The sequence below is a fragment of the Ictidomys tridecemlineatus genome, chromosome 2 (genome assembly GCF_052094955.1).
Source record: "Ictidomys tridecemlineatus isolate mIctTri1 chromosome 2, mIctTri1.hap1, whole genome shotgun sequence".
Taxonomy (NCBI): Eukaryota; Metazoa; Chordata; class Mammalia; order Rodentia; family Sciuridae; genus Ictidomys; species Ictidomys tridecemlineatus.
This window is the reverse complement of record NC_135478.1, coordinates 92,503,136-92,528,438: the sequence shown is the minus strand read 5'-3', so window position 1 is coordinate 92,528,438 and position 25,303 is coordinate 92,503,136. Positions and strand designations below refer to the sequence as shown.

Below are 25,303 nucleotides of genomic sequence, written 5' to 3'. Positions count from 1 at the left end.
CCTCGCCTCCAGTCAGCCCACCTCCCAGCTTCCTCCCAGACAGCCCTATTTACCAATCCCTTACATCCAATGTTACAGAGCAGAACTCTTATCTTGTACTCATGACCTGCTCTTCCACGTGTATTTCTGATTTTAGATAATGGCACCATCATGCAATAATGTGTCCTCTGAGCCAGAGTCATGTTAGTGAAACTCGAGTCCTCTGTCCCTCCTGACATACGATCACTACATTGTGCTGATTCTGCTGCCTATCTCTATTACCAGCCTGTGTGTCTCTCTCCTCTCCCCTCTGTCTCATACATCTTCACTTCTTGGGACTGGTTCAGCTCTCTCATAGAAAGTTCCTTAGTTTCCCGAATGATATTTGAGCTATTTGGTTTACTCTCTTTCAAATAATCATTCCTTTCTCCCAAACGATAACCTGATGGAGACACTCTCCTGCTTAACGTACTCAGGAGCTCCCCATTACCTCAGTCCCTCCAGCTCTGGCCCATGCTTATACACCACCGCCTCCTTCTGTTCCCTTCTTATGTGACCTAAACTCCAGTCCTGATTCCCAGGAGTTCCTGGAAGCAGCCTAAGCCTCACTCACTGCCATCATGCCATTCTTGTCACTACAATCTCCTTCCCCTCCCTGGATGGTCTGACATACAAACTAACCTCTCCATGACATGGTGTCTCTCTGCCCCATTACAGGTCACTCTTCCCTTTGACTCCTACTCTACCAGTCAGGCCACAGTACAGGCCTGATCACAGGAAACTCCGACATCTTACAAGTCTCTGTCTCTAAAGCCTCCAGAGTACCAGGAAGTGCCCTTTCAGTGAAGGAGCGAATACAGGCACAATCACCTCAACATCTAGTCCAAACTGGATGGCAAAGCTCTCAGCTTCAGCAAATCTGTGTTTGTGAAGTAACCGACTCAACCTGGTAAGTTGAAAAAGAAATTTTATTCAGAATTTATTAATGAAGGAATTTAAACTTCTTATTAAAGGGTAAAGCTTAAAATAAAAGAAGTTACCTGTTTTCTGGTAAAGCTTCTGTGAGACATCTGAGCACTAAAACAGAGGTGGTATCCTCAGACAGTCTGAAAAAAGATCATGGTATCAGTGCCCTGGTTATTTAGGGTTAATGAGCAAATTTTAACTTATCTGTTACTTAACAATTTATCAGATAAAACAAAACATGACCTACTTTGGATCATTTTTGCTAATTCCTTCCAGAAGATATATAGTGTCCTACAAAAACAAAAACATGATTAAAATTCCAAGATAAGGAAAATGTATTTTTATCATCGATAGAATTACAATTGATTCAATTAAGAACCCATCCATCGATGGGTTTTAAACCACCTAGGAAAAACAGTTAAGAAAAAGAATTTTCCCGTGGTCTCAAAATAACACCACACAAATTACTTATTAATTATAAATAGGAAAATATATCTTTATAAGTGGAAAAATCTCGCAGAAGTGTTTTAGTCGAGAAATCAAATTAAACAACACAGATACAGGACAAATCTATGAGGCACTTACTGTGATATGGCTAGGACCCAGAATTACCTATGTAGTACTTGTGACAAAAGAGCTGAGAATGAATCTAACCATGATGAAATGATCAGAAAAATCCACACAGAGGGCCATTCCACAAAACCAGATGCTAGGACTCTTCAAAAATGCCAGTGTCTTAAGACAAAGACAATGGAACTACACTAGATGGAACAACTCCACGACTAAATTCAATAAATGATCCTTGATTAGATCCTGAATTAAAAATTATAATAATAATGGCTTTAAAGTAATTGATATAATCGTGAAATTTGAATTTGGAAGGTATATTTTATACCAGTTAATGTTAAATTTTCTGAGTGTGTTAAGTATATTGTAGGAGAATGACCTTATTCCTATTTATTTATTTATTGGGTACTGGGGGATAGAACACAGGGGTGATTCATTACTGACCTATATCCGTAGCCCTTTTTATTTTTTATTTTGAGAGAGGGTCTCACTAAGTTGTTTAGGGTCTGGCTAAGTTGTTGAGGTTGGCCTTAAATTTGCAATACCTCAGCCTCTGCAGTTAGGCATATACCGCCGTGCACCGTGACTTTATTCTTAAAATATACTTGCTGAAGCATTTGGAAGTGAGAAGACAGAAAGTCTACAAGTAATTTCTAAATTTTTTAGAAAAATATTGCATGTACACATGCATATAAAAAAAAAAAGGAGGGCTGGGGCTAGGGCTGAGCGGTACAGCGCTCACCTAGCACATGTTAGGCATTGTATTCGATCCTCAGCACCATATAAATAAATAAAATGAAGGTATTGTATCCAACTACAACTAAGAAAATACTAAAAAAAAAAAAAGAAATGGAACAAGATAGGTGAGGTGGTACATGCCTGTATTTGGTATATACTAGATATTTCGAAGGCTGAGGCAGGAGGATTGCCAAGTTCCAAGCCAGCCTGAGCAATTTAAAGTCATCCTATCACAAAATAAAAAAATTAAAAGGGCTGAGGATTTAGGTAAGTGATACAGTGTTTGCCTAGAATACTTGAGGCCAAGCACCTGACCTGTATTGTTTTATAGAAAAAGAGAATAAAACAAATATGGTAAAACTTTTTTTAAAAGGTTACAATTTAAAAAATAGGAGCATCACACTATAAAGTTATGTACAATTATTACATGTTAATCAAAATATTTTAAGTAATGTTTAAGGAAATAGGTTTGTTAACTCCCTTGATTTAATCATTACACACTTTAGACATATTGAATTATCACATTGTAATCTATGAATCTGTACAAATTAAAAATAAATAAAAACATTAGCCCTTCCTAAAATTATCATCTGTATTTCCTATTAAAAAACAATAATATTGAATAAGCAGATAACTGATGTGCTATTTTGATTTTCTTCTTCTTTTTTTTTTAATATAAAGACAGATCTTGGTCGAGAAAGTATATCTGAGTTACCAATAAATATACAGGCTGTGGCTGTGACTCAGTGGTAGAGTGCTTGCCTAGCATTGTGAGGCACTGGTTTGATCCTCAGCAGAACATATAATACATAAATAAATTAATTAAATAAAGATTCACTGACAAAAAAAAAAAAAAAACCTTAAAAAAATAAATAAATACAGTTACAAACTTGAGATCTTTCCAGATATTCCATTAGGATCCAGATATTGAGATTAATTACTCTTAAGTTTTTTTTTTTGGTTTTTTTTTTTTAATATATTTTTTTAAGAGAGAGTGAGAGAGGAGAGAGAGAGATAGAGAGAGAATTTTTAATATTTATTTTTTTAGTTCTCGGCGGACACAACATCTTTGTTGGTATGTGGTGCTGAGGATCGAACCCGGGCCGCACGCATGCCAGGCGAGCGCGCTACCGCTTGAGCCACATCCCCAGCCCCCTTGAGCCACATCCCCAGCCCCAAGTTTTTAAAAATTAATAAAAAGTAGTTTAAAATATGTATAAACTTACTGTGCTAATTCCTGTTTGAACCAGAGAAGAAATACTAGATACTTCCAAAGAATATAGTATTTCCATTGAAGGTAATGAATAAACCATGAGATTTCTCATCTAAGAGAAATAGAAAAGCAACTAATTGAGTTATTATAAAACTACACGCACAAAAGAGCACCAGACAATCTAGGTCACACATTTCACACCTGGTACACAAAGCTAAACACAAAAAATTCCTTTTCAAGTAAACTTGTTATTGTATTATTTAAATGTTACATATAAAATTATGTTTCATTCCATCTTTACAACTGTTGAATAAAAACCCATATACCTAAGTCTACTCTACAACTTTTATTTAGGGTGAATGTAATCCTTTGGCACCAGGACTATATATATAGACACTTAGGACTATTTGATTTCTAAAACACTATATTTAAAAAGTGCAGCTAAGATTTATATCACTTTTTTTTAATGGAAAGAAGGAGTTCTATAGGATTATTTCTGATTTGTGAAGTGTCTGTGTGAACTGAATTTATACATTGTGAGCATTGCTTAACATTTATTTTTGTATTTATAAATGCTATTTCTAACGCAATATAGACAAACATGAAATAAAAATTTCCATTACCTTTTTATCAATTGCAGTTGTGAGAGCTACTAATTTGAGATTTGTAATCCCTTGCCTAAAAGAGAAGAAAACCTCCAAGTAAATCAAACAGGCTTTGATATTTGCTAGATATGTTAAAGTGATACTCTTGCATAAAGTTGCAAAGGATTTACAGAAGAGATGTTGGACTCTTTCTCCATGTTTAGAGCCTAGACTGACATTCTGTTTCTAACATAATTACTTGGAAGATCATAATGTCTAGTTGTTTCCAATGGAAATATGCAGACAAGTTCGTCCTTCCTCTGTCAGACAAATCACAGTGTAGTTTAGAACTTTAGTCTGAACAAAATCAGGTAAGGAACCTGGTGCTAAGAGAGGAAAATTACTACTAGCCAGTCATGATATACCAGGTGACTGATGAAGGAGACTCTGCTTCTGTGGTGAGGAGAAACTCCTCTATGTGAAGGGAGGGCCAGTTCCATATGGGAGTGAGCGTGTAGACATCCCACAAACTCAGCACATTCTGAAAAAGAGACATTCTGCTTACATGTCTTTTAATTGACTATAAATTTACACTTCAGGACATTTACACACACACATACACTGAAACAAAGCACAGTACACTAGACATTAATCCACTCCAGGTCAAGTCCTTGTCTTGGTAAATTTGACAACAATTTTTTTAAAAAATATTTTCGTGTAAATCGACACAATACCTTTATTTTATCTATCTATTTTTATGTGGAGCTGAGGAGCAAACCCAGTGCCTCACATGTGCCAGGCAAGCACTCTACCGCTGAGTCACAATCCCAGCCCAGTTTGACAACATTTTTACCTTCATTTTTGTTTGCTGGGGAATGAACCCATGAGTACTCTACAACTGAGCTACATCCCTGGCCATTACTGTTTTTTGATTTCTTTAATTAATTTACTTATTTTATGGTACTAGAGGCTGGACCCAGGGACATTCCACCACAGACCTTTTTTTTTAAATTATTATTTCTTATTTTAAGACAGAATCTCATTAAGTTGCCCAGGCTGGCCTCTGGCTTACAATCTTCCTGCAGTAGGTAAGATGTCAGGCATAAGCCACTACATCTGGCTAACCTTTTCTACTGTTACGAGTATCAGGACTAAGGTACAGAGGTTTGTTTTGCATGCTTTAAGGCCCTAGGTTCCATATCCAGTGTCACAAAAAATGAACAAACAAAAACCATAGCATCAAGTGCAAATCTGAAGGAGATATATAAGAAACATACATCAGTATCAAGAATGAAAAGTAGATTGTCTATCAGCTGGAACTTCTTTGAACCTACAAAAGAGAAAGCAAGATGTCTAAGAATTTATTTCAGTGTTACAGAGTTACATTAAAATTGGAAACTAACATACTCAGGATAGCAGAACTTCAAAAGTCACCATTTTTCATTAATTCCTGACTGTTTTTTTTTTTTTAGGTGACCCTTAAATGCAGACCTCCCAAAAGGAAGAATAACAACAGCAACATATCAAGAACCGTCATGTGTGAACCATCAGCAAACTAATCTAAGCTTCAAAAAGTAGTATGTTCAAAGGCCCATTCACCAACCTAAGAATAACAAGAAATCTAGAATAAATACAAAAGTACTTTATTTTTTCTTTTTTTAATATTTATTTTTTAGTTGGACACAATATCTTTTTTTTATTTAATTTTTTTATGTGGTGCTGAGGATCAAACCAAGGGCCTTGCATATGCTAGGCAAGCAATCTACCACTGAGCCACAACCCCAGCCACCAGATGTACCAGATGTACTTTCATTGATTTATTTTACCTTTGATAATCTCTGCATCAATATAATTCTTAACCGTCATCCCTTTCTTGGAAGAATCTGGTTCCCATTTTGAGATTGCACAATCACCGGTTCCCTAGAAAAGCAAAAATGGTACATCAATTGCAAATTTGGTCCTAAGACCTGAACTTTCCTCAAAATAGAAACATATATATTGTGTACATTACTGATTTCAAATATATTTACATATTTAGAGCCCAATCAGCTTTTGTCTCCCAGTTCCTCTAAATTTCATGAGAATAGAAAGAACAGTGAGCTGTTGATATATTTTAATCACGTGAATATTTAATAAGGAGTAAGTATATTCATGAAGCTCACCCAAAAGACAAACTTTTCCAGCATTAAAACGTAAATATTGTCTTTGCTAACTATTTTTATTAAAATAACCACAAGTAGCCGAGTGCAATGATACAAACCTGTCAATGACTCAGGAGGCTAATGCAGAAGGGTTAAGAGTTCAAGTCTAGCCTCAGCAACTTAAAGAGACCTTGTGTCAAAATAAAAATAAAAAGGGCTGGCGTTGTGACTCAGCGGTAGAGCACTTATCTAGCATGTGCAAGGTACTGGGTTCAAGCCTCAGCACCACATATAAATAAATAAAGGTTTTTTAAAAAAGGGTTGGGGATATAGCTCAGTGAGTGCCCCTCTCCCCATAAATAAATAATCGAGTATTTATGGAAAATTCTTTTTTTAAATATTTATTTTTTAGTTATAAGTAAACACAATATCTTTATTTTTTTATTTTTATGAGGTGCTGAGGATCGAACCCAGTGCCTTAAGCATGGTACTGACGAGTGCTCGACCTCTGAGCCACAACCCCAGCCCTGGAAAATTCTTACAAATATTAACTTTAAATTATTTAGAACTGTGGTGAGATATCAAACTATATGCACAATGTAGAAATATAACTGGAAACGATGGTGAGATATCAAACTATATGCACAATGTAGAAATATAACTGGAAACGATGGTGAGATATCAAACTATATGCACAATGTAGAAATACAATTAACTGCTTTTTTTTAATTTGTTTTTTTTAGTTGTAGGTGGACACAATATCTTTGTTTTATTTATTTACTTTTTTATGTGGTGTTAAGGATCAAACCCAGTGCCTCATGCGAGGCAAGCGCTCAACCACTGAGTTACAACCCCAGCCCTAACTATTCTTGATGTATGATACAAGTACAGCAAGTAAAAATGTCATTATAAATGCTATAATTACATTGAATTTTTGTCCGCCCCTTTAATTAGCTGCTTTTCCACCCAAATTCTAAGAAATTATAACTAGTTAATAGAAGTGACATATAAATAAGGAACAGTCACTTTTCATACAAAACATAAGACAATAGACTGGGGGTGTAGCTCAGTGGTAGAGCACTGGCCTAGCATGTGTGCAAGGTCCTGGGTTCAAACCCCAGTAGAAAAAAAAGAACAGAACAACAAAAAATGAGACATTACATAGTAAAATGAATCCTTTGAGCTATCTTTCTAACCACGCTTGGAAAGGGAATTGTGCTCTTCTACGTACATTCTTGTCCAGTTTCCCATATTACTAATGAAAGGTATTTGCAAATAGGTTGATTACCCAAGACGAAGAATAAGGTAGGATCCGTTACTACAAGATAAGAATTAATTAGGAATTCTAATTCTTTTGGATCACTGTCTAATACCGAGGTTCTTAACAGGCTTCTTTCTTTTTTTTTTTTTTTTAAGAGAGAGTGAGAGAGGAGAGAGAGAGAGAATTTTTAATATTTATTTTTTAGTTCTCGGCGGACACAACATCTTTGTTGGTATGTGGTGCTGAGGATCGAACCCGGGCCGCACGCATGCCAGGCGAGCGCGCTACCGCTTGAGCCACATCCCCAGCCCTTAACAGGCTTATTTCAAGATTCCAAGGAATTGTGAACCAGGATAGGAAAAAAAATTACATCTTTATTTTCCCAAATCTCCACCTGAAATTTAGTATTTCTTTCACTTATAAATGTAGGCGAAACATAAAATAAAATGAAATCCTTAGAACCTTTATTTTGTCACGATAGTAAATACACATTCTGACAGCCTATCAACACTATAATCTTAAAGTATCGATGGGCAAACAATCTTTCAAGATAATTGCAATAATATGATTATTTTTAAATCTGTGATTTCTATTTAGCAACAACATCACAGGTACTGCTATGACTGGAATTTTTTGGTTTTGATGTTTTTGCCTATATTCAAAATTCAAAGAAATGCTAAAATTGCAGAGACAGACTAGTGAAAATAAAGATGCACTATTTTTCAAAGAGAGAAAATTAGGTTTATTTATTGAGTTAATTTTACTAACTTAATTTTTTTAATCCTTGTTTGTTATACATGTTGCAAATTAATTTGATAACACATCAGGCACCAAAACTCCACAAAATTTTATAAAAAGAATTACCCCAATTATCACAGGAGTTTCACTTGCTAAATCTCCAGTCACAAGATTGAGACAACCAAGAGTATGATAATTTTCAGTAGAAATAAAACTGGATCTGATTTGTCCTTGTAACTACAAAAAAAAAAAAAAATTAGTATGTTCCATATTCACTTTTTCTTTTTTTGCAGAGGGGTACTAGGAATTGAATTCAGGGGCACTCAACCACTGAGCCACATCCCCAGCTCTGTATTATATTTTATTTAGAGACAAGGTCTCAATGAATTGCTTAGCAGCTTACTTTTGCTGAAACTGGTTTTGAACTTGTGATCATCCTGTCTCAGCCTCCTGAGTCACTGGGATTACAGGCATGCACCACAGTGCCTGGCTACATTTTTTTCCTTATGCTCCACAAAAATCACTTTAAATCAATCAGATATAAATGTATTTTTAAACAGAAATTTATTAAAATGTCACATCAAGCTAGGCATGCTTGTGTACACCTGCAATCCCAGCTACTTGGGAGGCTGAAGCAGGGGGATCGCAAATTGGAGGTCAACATTGGCAAATTAGTGAAACACTAGCTAGAAATAAAAAATAAAAGAGATAGGGATATAGCTCAGTAGTAAAGTGCCCCTGGGCTTAATCTTCAGTATGGAGGATAGGGATGGAAGTCATATTATAGCAGTTCCTAAAATTGCCACCAATATACAGAAACGCTGTCTGCATTTATATTAAATTTAAGTTTAAATAGGACAATATTATTTTGTTTTCTTACCTTTTTGACTGTATCCAAATCTACATTCTCAATTGCTGCATTAAAAAAAGAAAGCAGGCTAAACTTGTGATGTCAATCTATAAAATAATTCAAGTCACCCCTTTATTGTCAAAGTTCATGATTAATAAGTTAAGGCTTACTTTTCAGTATTACCCTTGATCAATAGTATAAATTATAAGCACACATATTGTATTCAGGGTACCAGCCAAGTTGACTGAATGTTCCACATAGTACATCTCTGCCCCAACCCCTTTCCATGTTTCTTCCTACCAAGAGGGTCTTCTTATTCTACTGTGAAGCCTTGATCATTTCTCACTCTGCTTTGGAATAGCTCTTTTACTTATCTAGCTCCTTCATTAAACATCAGAAAACTATGGATTTTAAACCTTGTGATACACTCAGGACCTAGCAGAGGCCTAGTACATAGGAAAAGTTTTAAAACATTTGTGGAATACATGCTCTGAACCAATTCCTCAGTCTTCCCTGGCTCAAAGGGACATTTGGTTCACACCAATCATTGAATATGTTATAGATATTTCTGCTCTACACTATTAACTCTTATATAGTAATTTCCGTTTCTAAGTTCATTCACTTCAACAAAAAGCACTTATTTTTCTGCTAGTATGTATACCTTTCATCCCCAACTAAGCTGTATATTTCTTGAAGGCTATAACCAAATTATATTTCCTCAGATTCCATAGCAGCTGTAACAGAGGAAAGTAAGTGTATTCTGAATATTTCCAAGTATACTAGAATAAATGCAATTAAAATACAATATTTTTAAAGAGAATATTTGAAAATCTACCTGGAAAACTAAAAGTTACTGCTGCAAGTTAATAAGAAAATAATGTATTGCATACCTTGCTGGATTTTTACAAGCTGAAGATTTGTAACATAAAAAAATCCATTATTTGTAAGAAGCAACATATAATAGGTACCTATTAAAATGAAATCAAAATCAGTTTCTCTGAAAGTCATGTGGATACAAAATTTAAACCAGTCTCTAGAACTTATTTAAAAATATGTCAATTTGCTCATTTAAATTTTAATTAAATAATATATTAACATTACAGATAAAGCTTATTTATAAAAGTTGGTTCGTTATTCACTAAAAATGTTAAGTTCTTTGAACCTTTTACATGAAAACTAAACATCATGTTCCAGATATACCAGAATAAATTATATTCCAGTTAATCTTTATTGAAACCAAACTATAATATGCTGAAACCCACAAAAACATTTAAAAAAAAGTCTTCTTGTAAAAATGAGTATAAAACATTATATTTAGGAAAAGCATATATTTAATCCTCTGAAAAGTGCTAAGATAAAAAAATTGCTTCTTATTAACTGCATCAAAATTAATCTTAATATAGTGTAGGTAGTATAATAATGAATTTATACTATTTGTTAAAAATGAGTATGAATTTTTATTAGATATTTAACAGAAGACATGCAAAATAAATTCAAAAAAACTTACCTTCATTTGAACCATCTTTGTCAATAACAAGATTCTGATAGGTACGCTGATATTCATCATTAGCTTTCTCAACAAAAGCCTAATTACAAATTAATTTCAATAATAAGATTAAACCCAGAAAAAATGCAATGAGGATTATATTCTCTAAGCCCTGGAGTAAAAATTATCATTACTAATAATTCTGCCTATATTCCAGATACATCAGTTTTAAAATAGAAAACCACTCTGAACAAGTGTATTAAAAAAATTTAAGCCTAATTTTTCAATTCAGCGTTTACTTTGTGTTTCTGAAGTGATATTCTTAAACTTAATGTAAAGAAACATTCTTTTCATTTAAAACACTAGTTAATGGTTTGCTAGAGTTTTAGTTATCTAAGAGATTACTTAAAATTTAGATGATCTTACATTAGTGAGTAATGTTTGCTTAGATGCCACATGAATGAGATGTACGTTGCCACTTCTCTCCCCAACCAAAAGAAACATTCCTCCTTGACACAGGCCAGCTACATCCACTTCAGTATCTGAAAATTTTCAAATCGAAGTTTTATTATAAACTGCCTTCAAAAATGCTTATTGTCGGAGCTGGAGTTGTGGCTCAGTCATGGCGCACTCGTCTGGCATGTGTGAAGCACTGGTTGATCCACAGCACCACATAAAAATAAGTAAATAAAATAAAGGTATTGTGTCCATCTATACCCCCAAAAATATTTTATTTATTTTTTAATATTTTGTTTATTTAGTTGTAGTTGTACACAATACCTTTATTTTTTATGTGGTGCTGAGGATCGAACCTAGGGCCTCCACACTAGGCGAGCACTCTACCCCTGAGCCACAACCCCAGCCTCTAAAAAAAATATGTTTAAAAATTGCTTATTGATGGGGCTAGAGTGGTGGCTCAGTGGTAGAGCACTTGCCTAGCACTGTGTGAGGCACTGGGTTTGATCCTCAGCACCATATAAAAATAAATAAATAAAATAAAGGTAAAATATGTCCATCTGCATCCAAAAAAATTTTTTTAAATGCTTATTGTAAATATGAAAAAAATGGCAAATTTGTCACTAAAAAGTCAATGATTTAGGCTGCTTCTAATTATTATTTTTTTTTAAGTTATGATAAAAGTAAAAAACAAAAACACTACTAACTTTAATTTGGTCAACAAATATTTATGGAGCAGTTATTATGTGCCAAACATTGTTCTGAACCTTTTGCATATATCTGAAAATAACAAGATTCCCACCATCAAGGAGCTCAAATTCTCAGGCAGAAATAGGTGATAAAACAACTTGATAAACAAATTAAAGATTCATGAGAAGGTGATCAGTGTTCCAGAAAAAAGAAAAAGGAAAACAGGGTAAGAAAAGAGCTTGGAAGAACCATGCATTTTGTGGAATGGATCAGACCACTCAAGAAGATTAGAGGGAGGGAGGAAGTTAGCCAAAGGTATAGAGTTCCAGACAGTGGCATAGCTGGACAAGGGTCATCAGGTGGGGGCTTGCCTGTGTTTACACAACAGCATGAAGACAAAGGTGACTGATAAGGGAGCAGAGGGGAGAATTAGAGACAAAAGCAACAGCATGAACTGGCTTATTAACTAAAATTATTCAGCAAAAACTATCTCCACACACATGTATTAAGTTACACAGTTTACTAAATCAGTGATGATACTGTGAATCTTGTGTTCTGATCATGGTAGATATGTTAAGATTCCATGAATAGAGATTTCTTGCCTCTACAATACAAGTAAGTTTACATTTTCAGGCTGGAGTTATAGCTCAGTGGTACTGTGAGGCACTGAGTTCGAACCTCAGCACCACAAAAAAAATTTATACAAAAAAAAAATACCTGCCTTCCGATTCCTTTTAGGTTGTCTAAATTCTTAAAGCAAATACTCCACCTTTCTTACAGAAATTACTACTCTTGAAAGAAAAGCTTTCATACTGTTTCACTAATTTCAACACAATCATTGGTTTACCCCTTAATTTATTCTTTTTTAAAAAAATGTTTTTTGGTACCAGGGATTGAACTCAGGGGCACTCAACATTAAGCCACATCCCCAGCCCTATTTTATATTTTATTTAGAGACCAGGGTCTTACTGAGTTGCTTAGCACCTTGCTGTTGTTGAGGCTGTTTGAACTTATAATCCTCCTGCCTCAGCCTCCCTGGGATTACGGGCATGTGCCACCATGCTTGGCTCCTTAATTTACTCTTAAATTCACATTTACAGGTGGGTGCAAATGCATGCCTATAATCCCAGCTCCTTAAGACACTGAAGCAGGGGGTTGCAAGTTCCAGGCCAGACTCAGCAACATAGAATACTAAAATATAAAAAGGGATAAGGATATAGCTCAATGATAGAGAGCCCCTGTATTTAGCCCTCAGTACCATGCCCCCACATAAAAATACCCTCATCAATGGACTGTGGTTGTGGCTCAGCAGTAGAGCACTCACCTAGCACGTGCAAGGCCCTGGGTTTGATCCTCAGCACCATGTAACAATAAATAAATAAAATAAAGGTATAAAAAAATACTCCCATCAAAAAGGCAGCCTATGAGAAATTGTAGCAAAGTATATTTGACTTCCAATGTATATTTTTTATTTATATGACAGCAGAATGCATTACAATTCTTATTACACATAGAGAGCACAATTTTTCATACCTCTGGTTGTATACATAGCTTATTCACACCAATTCATGCCTTCATACCTGCACTTTGGATAATGAATGCCCTCACCCTTCCCCTCCAACCCCTCTGCCCTATCTAGAGTTGGTCTATTCCTCCCATGCTCCCTCTCCCTATTCCACTATGAATCAGCCTCCTTATAGCAAAGAAAACATTCAACATTTGGTTTTTCGGGAATGGCTAACTTCACTTAGAATTATCTTCTCTAACTCCATCTAATTACCTGCAAATGTCAAGATTTTACTCTTTTATTGCTGAGTAATATTCTATTGTGTATATATGCCACATATTTTTTATCCATTCATCTATTAAAGGGCATCTAGGTTGGTTCCACAGTTTAGCTATTGTGAATTGTGCTGCTATAGACATTGATGTGGCTGTGTCCCTGTAGTATTTTGATTTTGTCCTTTGGATATAGACAGAGGAGAGGGATAGCTGGGTCAAATGGTGGTTCCGTTCCCAATTCCAAGGTATTTCATTAGACTTACCAAATATAAGATGCAATTGAAGTGATCTACACACACTGTCAAGCAGTATCACGGATTGATCTGCTACAATTATAAATCCATCATTTAAGCTGCATGCTTGTATCTTTGGATTCAGAGAGGTCTGTGAGAGGAGAAAGCATGGCCAAAATTAAAACATTTTTATACAAGTTTCATAATAATTGTCAATAGTATCCTCATGGCCCCAAAGACCCAACTTTGAAACTTAACCAAACAGTCCATCTACCTAAGAAGTTGTTATGGTTTAGATAGGAGGTGTCTCCTAAACGTGCCTGTTAATGCAGGAATATTCAAAAGTAAATGGTTGTATTATGAGAATGGTAACCTAATTACTCCAGCCTAGCTTGAATGGACTGACTGGGTGGTAAAGGAAGGCAGGGGAGCATGGATGGAGAAGGTGAGACACTGGGGTGTCCCTGGAAGGGTGCGTCTTCCCTGTGATTCTTTCCCCCACGCTCTCTCAGCTTCCATCTGCCTTGTGCCCTTCTGCCATGACACGCTGCCTCACCTAGACCCAGAGCAATGGAGTCAGCCATCTGTGGATTGAGATAGCTGATACTATGAGCCAAAATAAGCTTTTCCTCCTCTAAGTAATTCCTAGGGGGCATTTTGGTCACAGCAATGCAAAAGCTAAAATATTAGTCATTAAGTTCTTCTTTGTATGGTGTATTTTAAACCCATCCAAGGTCCTAAGTAAGGAAACAGTCCTAGATGGGTAGGGAAGAGTGAGGTATTCCCCCATACAAGTCCTCTTTTTGTAAGAGTAGATCTTATACTATAGGAGACAAAAATTAACATAAACGAGTAAACCAAGATTGGCATAAAGTTTCAGTTTCATGGCTAAGCTTGGGGAGCTGGGGGCAGGGATGATTTAACTGTGAAATGGTAGATAACCGCCCCTAGAGAAAACAATCTACATAAAGCTGAATCTACTCAACACCAGCCATGAAAATTTCTGAGGAAATGCCACACTGACTTGCCCACACTTTCCAACTTAACCAGAAAAAGTGATCTTTATGTGAAGCATACTGATTTTTAGATACTGGCAGCTAAGTCAACATCTTAAAAAACACTATGCAAGGGGCTGGGGATGTGGCTCAAGCGGTAGCGCGCTCGCCTAGCATGCGTGCGGCCCGGGTTCGATCCTCAGCAGCACCACATACCAAAGATGTTGTGTCCGCCGAGAACTAAGAAAAAATAAATAAATGTTAAAATTCTCTCTCTCTCTCTCTCTCTCTCTCTCTCTCTCTCTCTCTCTCTCTCTCCCTCACTCTCTCTTTAAAAAAAAAAAAAAAAAAAAAAAAAACACTATGCAAGCCAAATTTCAGTCTTCAGTTTCAGCTTCGGTTGATTAGAGCTTCCCATGAAGATCTATCTAGAAGGAATTGGAATTTATGGTTGAGAACATTCAGTTGCTTACTAGCTGTGTGCTTATGAGCAAATGCCTCAACTGCCTCCCTGTGAAACAGGAGTAAAATAACAATACCTACAATACTTACTGCAGGAAGGTTAGATGAATTAATTCATTTTAAGGGTTTACAAGTATCTTGCACATAGCCTATCTCAATAAATGCCAAGGGCTCTTAGTTGTCCCTGACACAACAAGATAATCACTTTATCTGTGCCAATGTCAAAGGTCATCTTCTCCAGGAACAATTTTTGAAAGTTCCACCATACTCGTATCCCTCTTCTATTACTTCAATCAGTGAAAAGTTACACCAAAGCACTGCAACGAAGCCACTGTGCTCTGTTTCTAGGGATCTGTCCACCTTGTTCTCTCCGTTGAGTTGTTCTTCCTTTCTTCCTGAGGCCCAAGTCAAGTGTAGTCAAGTCAAGAGCACGTTATGAGGTGCTCCTTAGACTGCTAAAACCACAATGAGGTCTCCATCTGAATTCCTACCCGATTAACTGTCTCTATCATTCATTTACACTTAGCATATACTGACTTGCACAGTTAAACATCTTTTTTTCTTATTTTGTTTTTTATGTTTTGCTTAAAAAATATACTTTTACAGCTAAATATCTTCTATTACTTGTCTTCTGTCTGCCTAACTTTAAGGTAAGACCCTGAAACAAAAGGAAAATATGTCCAAGTGCCTAGCATAAGCTCACAGTCATTCCTCAATAGAGACCCTCAGAAGTAACAAGAAGCCTAGACACTTCCAGTTTTTAAGTCTCCTACTAATATCAAAAAATAAAGAAATGTCTTTTCTCATTACAGAATGTGTGGTATAGCTTAAATTTTTGCCGTTAACAAATAAATAATGTAATGGCAAAAAAAAAAAAATGCAATTTGGGGCCTGAGGATATGGTTCAGTTGGTAGAATGCTTGCCTAGCATGCACAAAACCCTGCATTCAATCCCCAGCACCACCCAGGGGAAAAAAAAAAAGCAATTTGTTTGGACTACTCATAAGATAATTAATATTTACATATCATGTGATCCATGGTCAGCTAACAACAGAATAGTCCAACAAAAGGATGTAAGTTTAAAGCTGCATGAAGAATGACTTCTGGGGCTGAGGTTGTGGCTCAGTGGTGGAGCACTTGCTCAGTGTATGTGAGGCATTGGGTTCAATTCTCAGTACCACATAAAAATAAATAAATAAAATAAAGGTACTGTGTCCATCTACCAAAAAAAGAAAAAGAACAATTTCTAATTTATTTTGTGGTAATTTGGGGAGTGAACCCAAGGCCTCAGGCATGGTATGCAATTACCTCTACTAATGAGCTATATTCCCAGCCCAATTTCTGTTTTTTAAATCCTGGCAGTCAGTTTCTTCGCATACATTTAGAACCTCATTTGAAAAATGTCAAAAGCCTATGGGCTGGGGATGTGGCTCAAGCGGTAGCGCGCTCGTCTGGCTTGCGTGCGGCCCGGATTCGATCCTCAGCACCACATACAAAGATGTGTCCGCCGAAAACTAAAAAATAAATATTAAAAATTCAAAAAAAAATATGTTTAAAAAAAAAAAAGAAAAATGTCAAAAGCCTAAATTTTAGGCCCCTTACAAATAAGATCCCTGACCTGTCTTCCATGCTCTAGGAGACATAACTTTGTCTCTAATAGTTGGTCTCTTCTTCCTTCCTTTTAATCTTTTTCTTATTAAGAGGATTAAATAATAGCATTGACATGCTAAGGGAACTAGAGGAACCATGGGGTATACTACAGTGACAGAAGGTCAGCTGTACTTTCTTTATAAGAAATCTTTGTTCACCAACATCACCCTATCAGCAAAAACGAAGGACTAGGCTAGGGGCATAGTTCAGTGGTAGAGTGTTTACCTGGGATGTGTTAGGCCCTGGGTTCAATCCCCACCACCTTTCCTTTTTTTGGAGGAACCCCCCAAAGAAAGGGAAAAAAGAAAAAAAAAAGTACTGAAAAGGGAAAATCAGAAACTTAGATATTATCTCAATACTTAAATGAAAAATAAATAAATAAATAAATAAATAAATAAATAAATAACAAGGACTAGGGATGCAGCTCAGGGGTAAATGGCCTCTGGGGTCCAATCTCTACTACCAAGAAAAAAAAAAGTTGTCAATGAAAGAGTCATTGTCAAAATCTTACCTTTTCAGAGGAGATCTTTGCAAGCAAATCTACTTGATACAAGGAAGTTCCATTTTCATTTCTTGACCCTACACTTAGGTATCCACTTCCTGTATCATCACTTGTAAGCAGCTCAATATCATTCCACATGCTTCTGGAACTGAGTCAGGAAGCACAGTCTTTCCTGTGACAACATGTAAAATTACAAATCAAACTATCTTGTTGCATAGAATTCAGGTCCTTGGGAAGTATTCGGAGTTGCCCCAGCTCCAAAGACTAACCTCCCCATCCCCCGAGAAGAGCTGGCCAATGGTGAGTCCTGCTGACTCACATGATCCTTACCCACCAATCAGAACTTCCCCATTGCCGTCCAATGGTGAGTCATGCTGACTCACATGATCCTTACCCACCAATCAGAAAGCACCCCATGCCAGCGGCCAAAACCGTTAAACTGTTTCAACCATCAGACTATCCCTGGCTCTATAAATATGCAGAGCTGCCTCAATAAACGGGCATTTTCTCTGATGGCAAGCCTTGATCCTTCTTTCCTTGGTGCCGAAACCCGGGAAGAGGAATTCCTTGCTGCTCGAGGGCCCCCTCTCAAGGCTTGCCATCCTCGTCCATTCTTTGGAGCTCTGGCTCTTCAGTAGGTGAGTTCCCCTATCGGGTATCCAACTTCAGACAGGTTATGCAGGGGCTTTGACCGTGTTCGTCCGGCAAACCTCTGACGCCCAATCTGGAGGAGAGGACGCACCCCACCATGACCTTCACAGTCACGGTGGACTCTCTGGAACCCAGTTCTTGAGTAAGAGGTACTGAGGGGTGGAAGAACAGGCACTCCCCCCCACCCCTCAACCACCCTTGTCCCTCTCCTGACGTATGGGGGCCTCTTCTTTCCTCCCTGTAGACTCCCCCTAATTAAATTCTGCACACAAGATTGGCCTTACTATCAATTAGACAATCAAAATCAATGGCCCCCAGGAGGATCCCTAGATCCCGCAATTCTCAGAGATCTGTTTAACTTCTGCGAGCACTCGAAAAAGTGGAAAAAGATCCCCTATGTTGAGGCTTTTTCTCTTCTTTGTTCTCACCCCGACCTATTCGGCAGATGAACCCCCTCCCTACCGACCTCCCCCGTCAGCTCCGTCCAGCCCCTCAAGTGTTCCCCCTGACTCGGCTGACATCTTTATTTCCCCCTAAACTAGGACTCACTCCGTAGTCCCACAAAGCATGGCCCCCTTAAGAGAGGTTGCTGGACCTGAGGGCATTATCCGGGTATATGTCCTGTTCTCTATGAATGACCTCATGCAACTAGAGTGAAGGTTGGGCTCACTCACTACAGATCCCACCACTTACATTAGAGAGTTTCAATGGGTCCTCCAGGCTTATAGCCTCACTCACCATGAGATATACATGTTATTAGCTAATACTCTCCATCTTGAGGAACGTACCAGAGTCTGGGAACTTGCCAGAGCCCATGCAGATGAAACTCACTGAGTTGATCCCAATCACCCTCCAGGGTCACTTGCTGCCCCAGATTAAACTCCTGACTGGAATTATAATACACAAGCTGGCATACAGAGTAGGGAGCAATTCTCCACATGTATTATGGCTGGGCTCAAAAAGGCGGCACATAAGGCTGCCAATTTCCAAAAATTTCAAGTGATTATTCAAAAGTGAGAGAAGACCCCATCAGAATTTCTGGATCGGCTTACAAAAACCCTTCAGCAGTATACTAACCTAGATCCTGAAACCCCAGATGGCCATCATGTCCTTATGACATATTTCCTCTCTCAGAGCTACCCCGACATCCGGGCCAAACTAAAAAAGCTCGAACAAAGCCCTGCCACCCCTGAGACTGAGATCTTGGCAGTAGCCTTTGAAGTTTTTCACAACCGGGAAGAGGAAATTGAGCGCCACAAGCACAGGGCCACACACAATAACTTTCAAATGATCACCCAGGTGCTGCAGGGTTGCCGCCCATCACCGAAACCCCACCCCCACCCGACCCCCCCCAGCCTGCTTCAAGTGTGGCAAGGAGGGACATAGGGCCAAGGCATGCCCCAAATCACCACTCTGCGTAACCCATGCCCTAAATGTCAACAAGGTCATTGGGGTTCTGACTGTCCCAGATTTTGTAGGAAGCCTATAGCCAGGGAACCCTCTAACATTTTGGGCATAGCAATCAAAGATTGACGGAGCCTTGGGTCCTTGTCCCCGACCATAACGATTAATAAACAAGAACCCAGGGTGTGGATTCAGGTGGATGGGTGCAAGGCTGACTTTCTCCTTTACACTGGGGCTACCTTCGAAGTCCTGACAGACTGAAGACAAAAAGTGCCATCCACCTCTCCTATTGTTGGGGTAGGAGGAAAGACCATCTATCCAAAAAAGATGAACCCCTACCCTCAGCGGTAGGGAAGCCCTTTACAATCCTTAAAAAGGCCCTCCTCCGGGCACCCGCCCCGCATCTCCCTGACCTCTCCTGACCCTTCACCCTCTATGTACATGAAAAACAGGGACAAAGTCTGGGCGTTCTGGGTCAGGAGTATGGCCCCACATTTGCACCAGTGGCCCACCTATCCAAACAGCTGGACCCCACTGTCAGGGGCTGGCCCCCATGTCTCAGAGCCCTAGCAGGGGCCATGATCTCCAGAAGGAAGCATACAAGCTTACCTTTGGCTCCCCACTAACCATCTCATCTCCTCACCATCTAAAGGATTTCCTCACTTACAAGGGGCTACAGTCACTTCCTCCTTCCAGGGTTCTATCCCTCCTCGTCTCTCCTTGAAAATCCCTCCATCTCTTTTCAGCCCCGCTCTCCATTAAACACTCCTCCCATCTTCTCCCTCACAAGATCCCATCCACAAATGCCTGGAGGTATTAGAGATGATTTTACCCTGCCCTACCACCATTTCTGAGGGACCCCTGCCCTCTTCGGACCTCATCTGGTTCTCAGATGGTAGCTCCTTTATACATGAAGGGGTTAAAGTAGCGGGGTATGCTGTTGTTTCCCTCTCATCCATCTTAGAGGCAAAACCTTTCCCACCCAATACCACCAACCAACAAGCTGAACTCATAGCTGCCACAAGGGCATTCGAGCTAGCAGAGGGAAAAACCTTCTCCCTATATACAGATCTCCCATGCAGCCATTTGGAAGAAAGGGGGCTATTGACCACCAGAGGGACAGCAGTCATTAATTCCACACTTATTTCTGGCCTACTACGAGCCTCCAGGCTGCCTTCCCAACTGGGGATAATCCATGCGAGGCCCATCAAACTGACTCCTCCCTTACTACTATGGGGAATTCCAAGGCCGATCAAGTGGCTCAATCAGTCGCCCTACAGAGCTTTACTTCCTCTCGGCCCAAAGATCCCCAACAACCTTCCAGTTTCTTCACTCTCTATTCCATTCTAGTCCAGTCTCACTACTTTCCTTCACTCCCTTTTCACCCTTTCCCCATGCGATAAGACCCTCCTCACTTCCGCTTGTCAGAGAACCAATACCAATACTCCTTTAAAACCTAAACCTTTCCCTTCTCATCAGGCCCGCAGTCATACCCCAACTGCAGACCGGCAGATTGATTTCACCAACACGCCTTGAGTAAAAAACAAGCCTTTCCCACTTCTAACAAGCAGGCCTCTATGGTAGTTGACTCACATAATCCCCCATTTCGGGATGCCCACTACTATCCAATCAGACAATGGCCCAGAATTCACCTCACAGATAACTCAGGGACTGGCTCACTCGCTATCACTCCCTTGGCATTTCCATTGCCCTTACCGCCCCCAGGCTTCCAGAAAGGTTGAAAGGACCAATTGGTCCCTTAAAGAGACCCTCACCAAGCTCACCATGGAATTAAGCCTGGACTGGGTAAAGGTGCTCCCCTTGGCTTTATTGCACATTAGGGCCTTGCCCAAGAAGCTTTCTAATCTCTCACCTTTCGAAGTCATGTATGGCCATCCCCTCATTCCTCCTGGACTGCCTACAGAACCCCTACCCATCTCCGAAACCTATGCCCTGCCCCTCCTCTTCCATCTACGCTCTGAACTCTGGTGCTATCAAGACTGGCTCCTTCCCGACCCTAGTATCTCTCAAAACCCTACCTCCTTAACACTTGGTCAACTTGTTTACAACTTGTTTACTTGGTCAACTTGTTTACTATTGCCCCACTTGTTTACTAAATCCCCCTCAAAATGGAAGGGCCCTGCTCAGATGATTATGTGCACACCCTCAGCGGCCAAACTCAAACTACCTAATAACCAACTTACCCATGGATTCATATTTCCAGACTTAAGCCCGGCACTCCTATACCTTCATCAGAAGAGCCAACGATCGTCACCTGTCATAAGTACTCTTGTCAATGCTCCCCCTCATTTCTGGCCCCTCTCTTCGCCCTATGTCTGAAGATTCAAGGCAAGTGACCCTAAGGGCCCCCTCTAGCCAGACCCCTCCTCCCACTTGCTTGAATATGGCTGGCAGTGGGACCGTTGTTATGTTGTCCTTCTGACAAAACACTTAGGTGTCCAGAGCATGGTGACCCCTGAATAAGTGTGATCATAAGAGAGCACTTTACCAGTTGCCTTCTGGGCCTAAGGAGCAACATGTGTGTTTTGTTTACCCTCCCAGTTTCGTAAGAATTTCAAGTATCAGTATTTAAAGTTTAGGTGTTTCACATAAAACCTGGAGAGATCTGACTGCTCTCAAAGGGAAATATGGTAACAATGGGCCACTGTTCTCCCTTGGCTGCGTTCGAGAAAGGCAAAGAGAGAAGCAAGCTGGTACACCCAGGTAGGAGAAAGTTTGAAGAGCAGCCTTAATAGAGAGGGGAGGAAGCTAGATTAACTAGGAATGAAGAGTGGAATTGAGGGTGTTAGGTGCAGGACAGGGTGGTCTGCAGGGCCTGCCAAACAAAGTTAGCTGCAGAATGACCTGGCTTCTCAAACCCTCTGTCTGGTTCTTTATCACCTGTTTGCTTCAAGCCCAAATGCCCAAGCCGCCCCCCGCCCAAGGTTGAACACTTAACCCCCCCTTGTGCCAACAAGGCAGCTTGCAGACCCAGAGACCCCATTAGATTTGGGCTATAAAAACTCCCTGTTCCCGTTCCTTCCCCCTATCATAAAGTTATTCAGACTCAGGTGGGTGAAATTTCTAATCAAGCTTTTAACCAGCTTCTCCTCAGGAATTACCAACTCCTGGCTACTGATGATACCTCCAGGGGAGACCTATGCCGAATGGACTGATGTCATCATGGATCTGTGGTGGCAAAGAATCTTAGTTGGTACCAGTCTTCTCTGCCCTCCTGTGGGGGCTCCTTACTTCCCTCCTCTCTTTCTCCCACACCGCCCCATTTCAGCAGGAAACAGCCAGAATGAGTCAATGTCCACTCTCATTTAATAACAAAGAGGGGGGAATGTTGGGAACAGGCTCCAAAGACTAACCTCCCCATTCTCTCAACCCCCCAAGGAGAGCCATCCAATGGTGAGTCCTGCTGACTCATATGATCCTTACCCACCAATCAGAAAACACCCCATGCCAGCTGCCAAAACCGTTAAATTGTTAAACTGTTTCAAATGTCAGACCACCTCAGCTCTATAAATATGCAGAGCTGCCTCAATAATCCAGCATTTTCTCCAAAGGCAAGCCTTGATCATTCTTTCAGGAAGTAAAAAGTTTTACTCAAAAAACAAGCCAAACCTAACATCAACACATACAAACTTTGGACATTTGGACCAATAAGATAAATGGAAATAGAGCTATTATCAGAGAACATCATACTGGTTTATACACACAAATCAACAATTTTTTTTTACTTGTATGTTTATTGCTGATGGACCTTTATTTTATTTATTCATATGCAGACTGGGAATCAAACCCAGTGCCTTAGATATGCTAGGCAAATACTATACTACTGAGCTATAACCCCAGCCTCAACAATTCTCGTATTACCAATGCAACCTACTACTACTTTGTGCAATAACAGCTTGAAATTATGTCAAATTTTCACTTGATATAAACCTTTAATCACTATAGCAATAAAGAGTGCAGGTTCTAAAGTCAGATTGTCTGGGATATCATAGATCTAAAAGTCCAGATAAACTTTTTTTTAAATGCCCATTAAGATTTCCACTGTATTGCTACACATTAAAAAAAAATGATAGGAAGAAGAGAAAAAATTAGATTGGTTTTCTGATTTTGTGCCAGAATACATTTGAAACTTTAGGGGAGTCACTGAACCATCTCATTAGCAAAGATTTATACAATCCATATTATATTATCTATGGTCTGAATGGAAACAGAACATTAAGATGAAAAACAGTCCCCTTATCAAGACTGGTGGGAAATAACTAGATTTTTTTTTTTTGTAAGAAGTGAGTTTTAAAATAAAAATATGGGTGAGGGATATAGATCCATGGTAGAGCTTTTGCTTATCATATACAAGGCCCCAAGTTTGATCACCCCAGCACCCAAAATATTAAATGAAATCTATAGAAGTATGGTACAAGGGTGAAACAATCTTTAAGTTGATTTTTTTTTTAATAATCACTGGCTGGTTGCCCATGGACAATTACTTTAATCTTCATTTTCCCCAATTCTCTAAACTACAAAATATGAATGTATTGGGACCTACCCAAATGAGTTGTCTTTTGAGTTTTGAATATTCACAGAACAAGGCTTGGTTCAAGGCAAACACTCAATTCTACCTGTTTGCTAATTTGTTATTAGTGGATGCAAGTAACCTTTGGTTAGGGAATTTAAGGTCATATGACTTTAAAAAATAGGAAAAGGGTTTACTAAGAATGTAAACAAGTAAAAATAAAGCACATCAGCAAGCAAGAGAATTGTTGTAATGGCTGTATTTGGAAATTAAGAGGAGGTTAACATAGGAGAGACAGGTTGGGATGAATACTTTTTTAGGTCTCGGCTTCCTACATATGTGAAACAGAAAATAAGTTTATATTCTTGTAGGAAGAATAAAACACAAAATAATTAACATGTATGGAGTGTCTTCACATGCCCAGCAGTTTTGCAAGCTGTATTCATTTAATCTGATTTATTTTACAGTTGAAGTACAGAAGTCAGGAGTTAAAGAGTAGACCACGGTCACCTAAAGAAAGTAAATGCTGTAAAGCCAGTAAGTGTCCTTTTTGATTGTTAGACTGGCTTTTGACAAAAATAAATAAATGTACAAGTAATTACCATCAGTGCTCAATGTTTTGAAGGAAACAAACAATGCTCAGGTAAGTGGGGGAAGGGTAACTTAAGAAAGGCCTGTTGGGGAAGGGAAAGAGGTGCCATCTAAGCTGGGAACTAAATAGCAGGAAGCCAAATATGCCAAGCTCGGAGAGAACAACGATTTAGGCACCGAGAACAAAGCGTAAAGGGTCGGAGGATGGACAGAATTTAGAGCAGCTGCGGGGTCCCTGCAAGAGTGGAAGATGATGTAGAGATAGGTGGAGCCGAATGAGATCTCCACTACCAGAAGGGATTATCCTCGGTGCAAGGAGAATGCTAAAGAGTGATATGATTTCATAGTTGTTTTGAGAGCACTCTGACTTCAGGATGGAGAACAGATTAGAGAATATGATAATAAGCGAGACAAAACACTGTTAATTAGGCTTCTATACATAAACCCTCTCGGATACCTCTGCCAGCAAAAACTACCTCTCTCCCGCCAACGTCTAGCGCGGGAAACGCTCCGCAATGGGCTGAAGCCGCTATTTCCACCTGGTCCCACCCCCAAGTTCCCAACAGCAGCACGAAAGACCCTGCTCACCTGCAATTGAAGAAACTAAAAGAGAACACCAAGTATTCCAGCCCTCTTCCTGACTCACACAACCGCCCCTAATCACTTTAGGTTCTATCCCACGGGTTTAAATTGGCGGGAGAATAGCAAGTTCAACCCCTTCTACGGCGGCCGAGGAAGGCCAAGATTGTTGTTTAATCGAAATAGGAAGTCGCCCCACCTTAGACTGCATTCACTCCTACCTCCCGACAGCGCATTCTAGGGTGTATTGTTGG

At 39.1% G+C, this 25,303-nt stretch overlaps 1 protein-coding gene across 2 annotated transcripts in view; it reads right to left on the bottom strand.

Moving 5' to 3' along the window:
- The window catches only part of Kntc1 (kinetochore associated 1), an 88,819-nt gene extending 63,548 nt beyond the window's left edge, over positions 1 to 25,271 (bottom strand). Inside the window, exons 1-16 of one of the 2 annotated variants that reach the window (XM_040289539.2) lie at positions 25,059 to 25,271; positions 17,303 to 17,465; positions 13,715 to 13,835; positions 10,950 to 11,065; positions 10,545 to 10,623; positions 9,928 to 10,005; positions 9,068 to 9,102; positions 8,314 to 8,424; positions 5,874 to 5,967; positions 5,325 to 5,377; positions 4,473 to 4,588; positions 4,087 to 4,141; positions 3,477 to 3,575; positions 1,193 to 1,236; positions 1,020 to 1,085; positions 850 to 925 (exon numbers count right to left, since the gene is read on the bottom strand). In XM_040289539.2, the coding sequence (XP_040145473.1) occupies positions 850 to 925; positions 1,020 to 1,085; positions 1,193 to 1,236; positions 3,477 to 3,575; positions 4,087 to 4,141; positions 4,473 to 4,588; positions 5,325 to 5,377; positions 5,874 to 5,967; positions 8,314 to 8,424; positions 9,068 to 9,102; positions 9,928 to 10,005; positions 10,545 to 10,623; positions 10,950 to 11,065; positions 13,715 to 13,835; positions 17,303 to 17,431 (1,272 nt within the window). In that variant the 5' untranslated portion in view covers positions 17,432 to 17,465; positions 25,059 to 25,271. The remainder of the gene's footprint in view (positions 1 to 849; positions 926 to 1,019; positions 1,086 to 1,192; positions 1,237 to 3,476; positions 3,576 to 4,086; positions 4,142 to 4,472; positions 4,589 to 5,324; positions 5,378 to 5,873; positions 5,968 to 8,313; positions 8,425 to 9,067; positions 9,103 to 9,927; positions 10,006 to 10,544; positions 10,624 to 10,949; positions 11,066 to 13,714; positions 13,836 to 17,302; positions 17,466 to 25,058) is intronic. The other variant, XM_021729351.3, reaches the window with a different exon arrangement.
- Between the last annotated feature and the right edge of the window lie 32 nt (positions 25,272 to 25,303).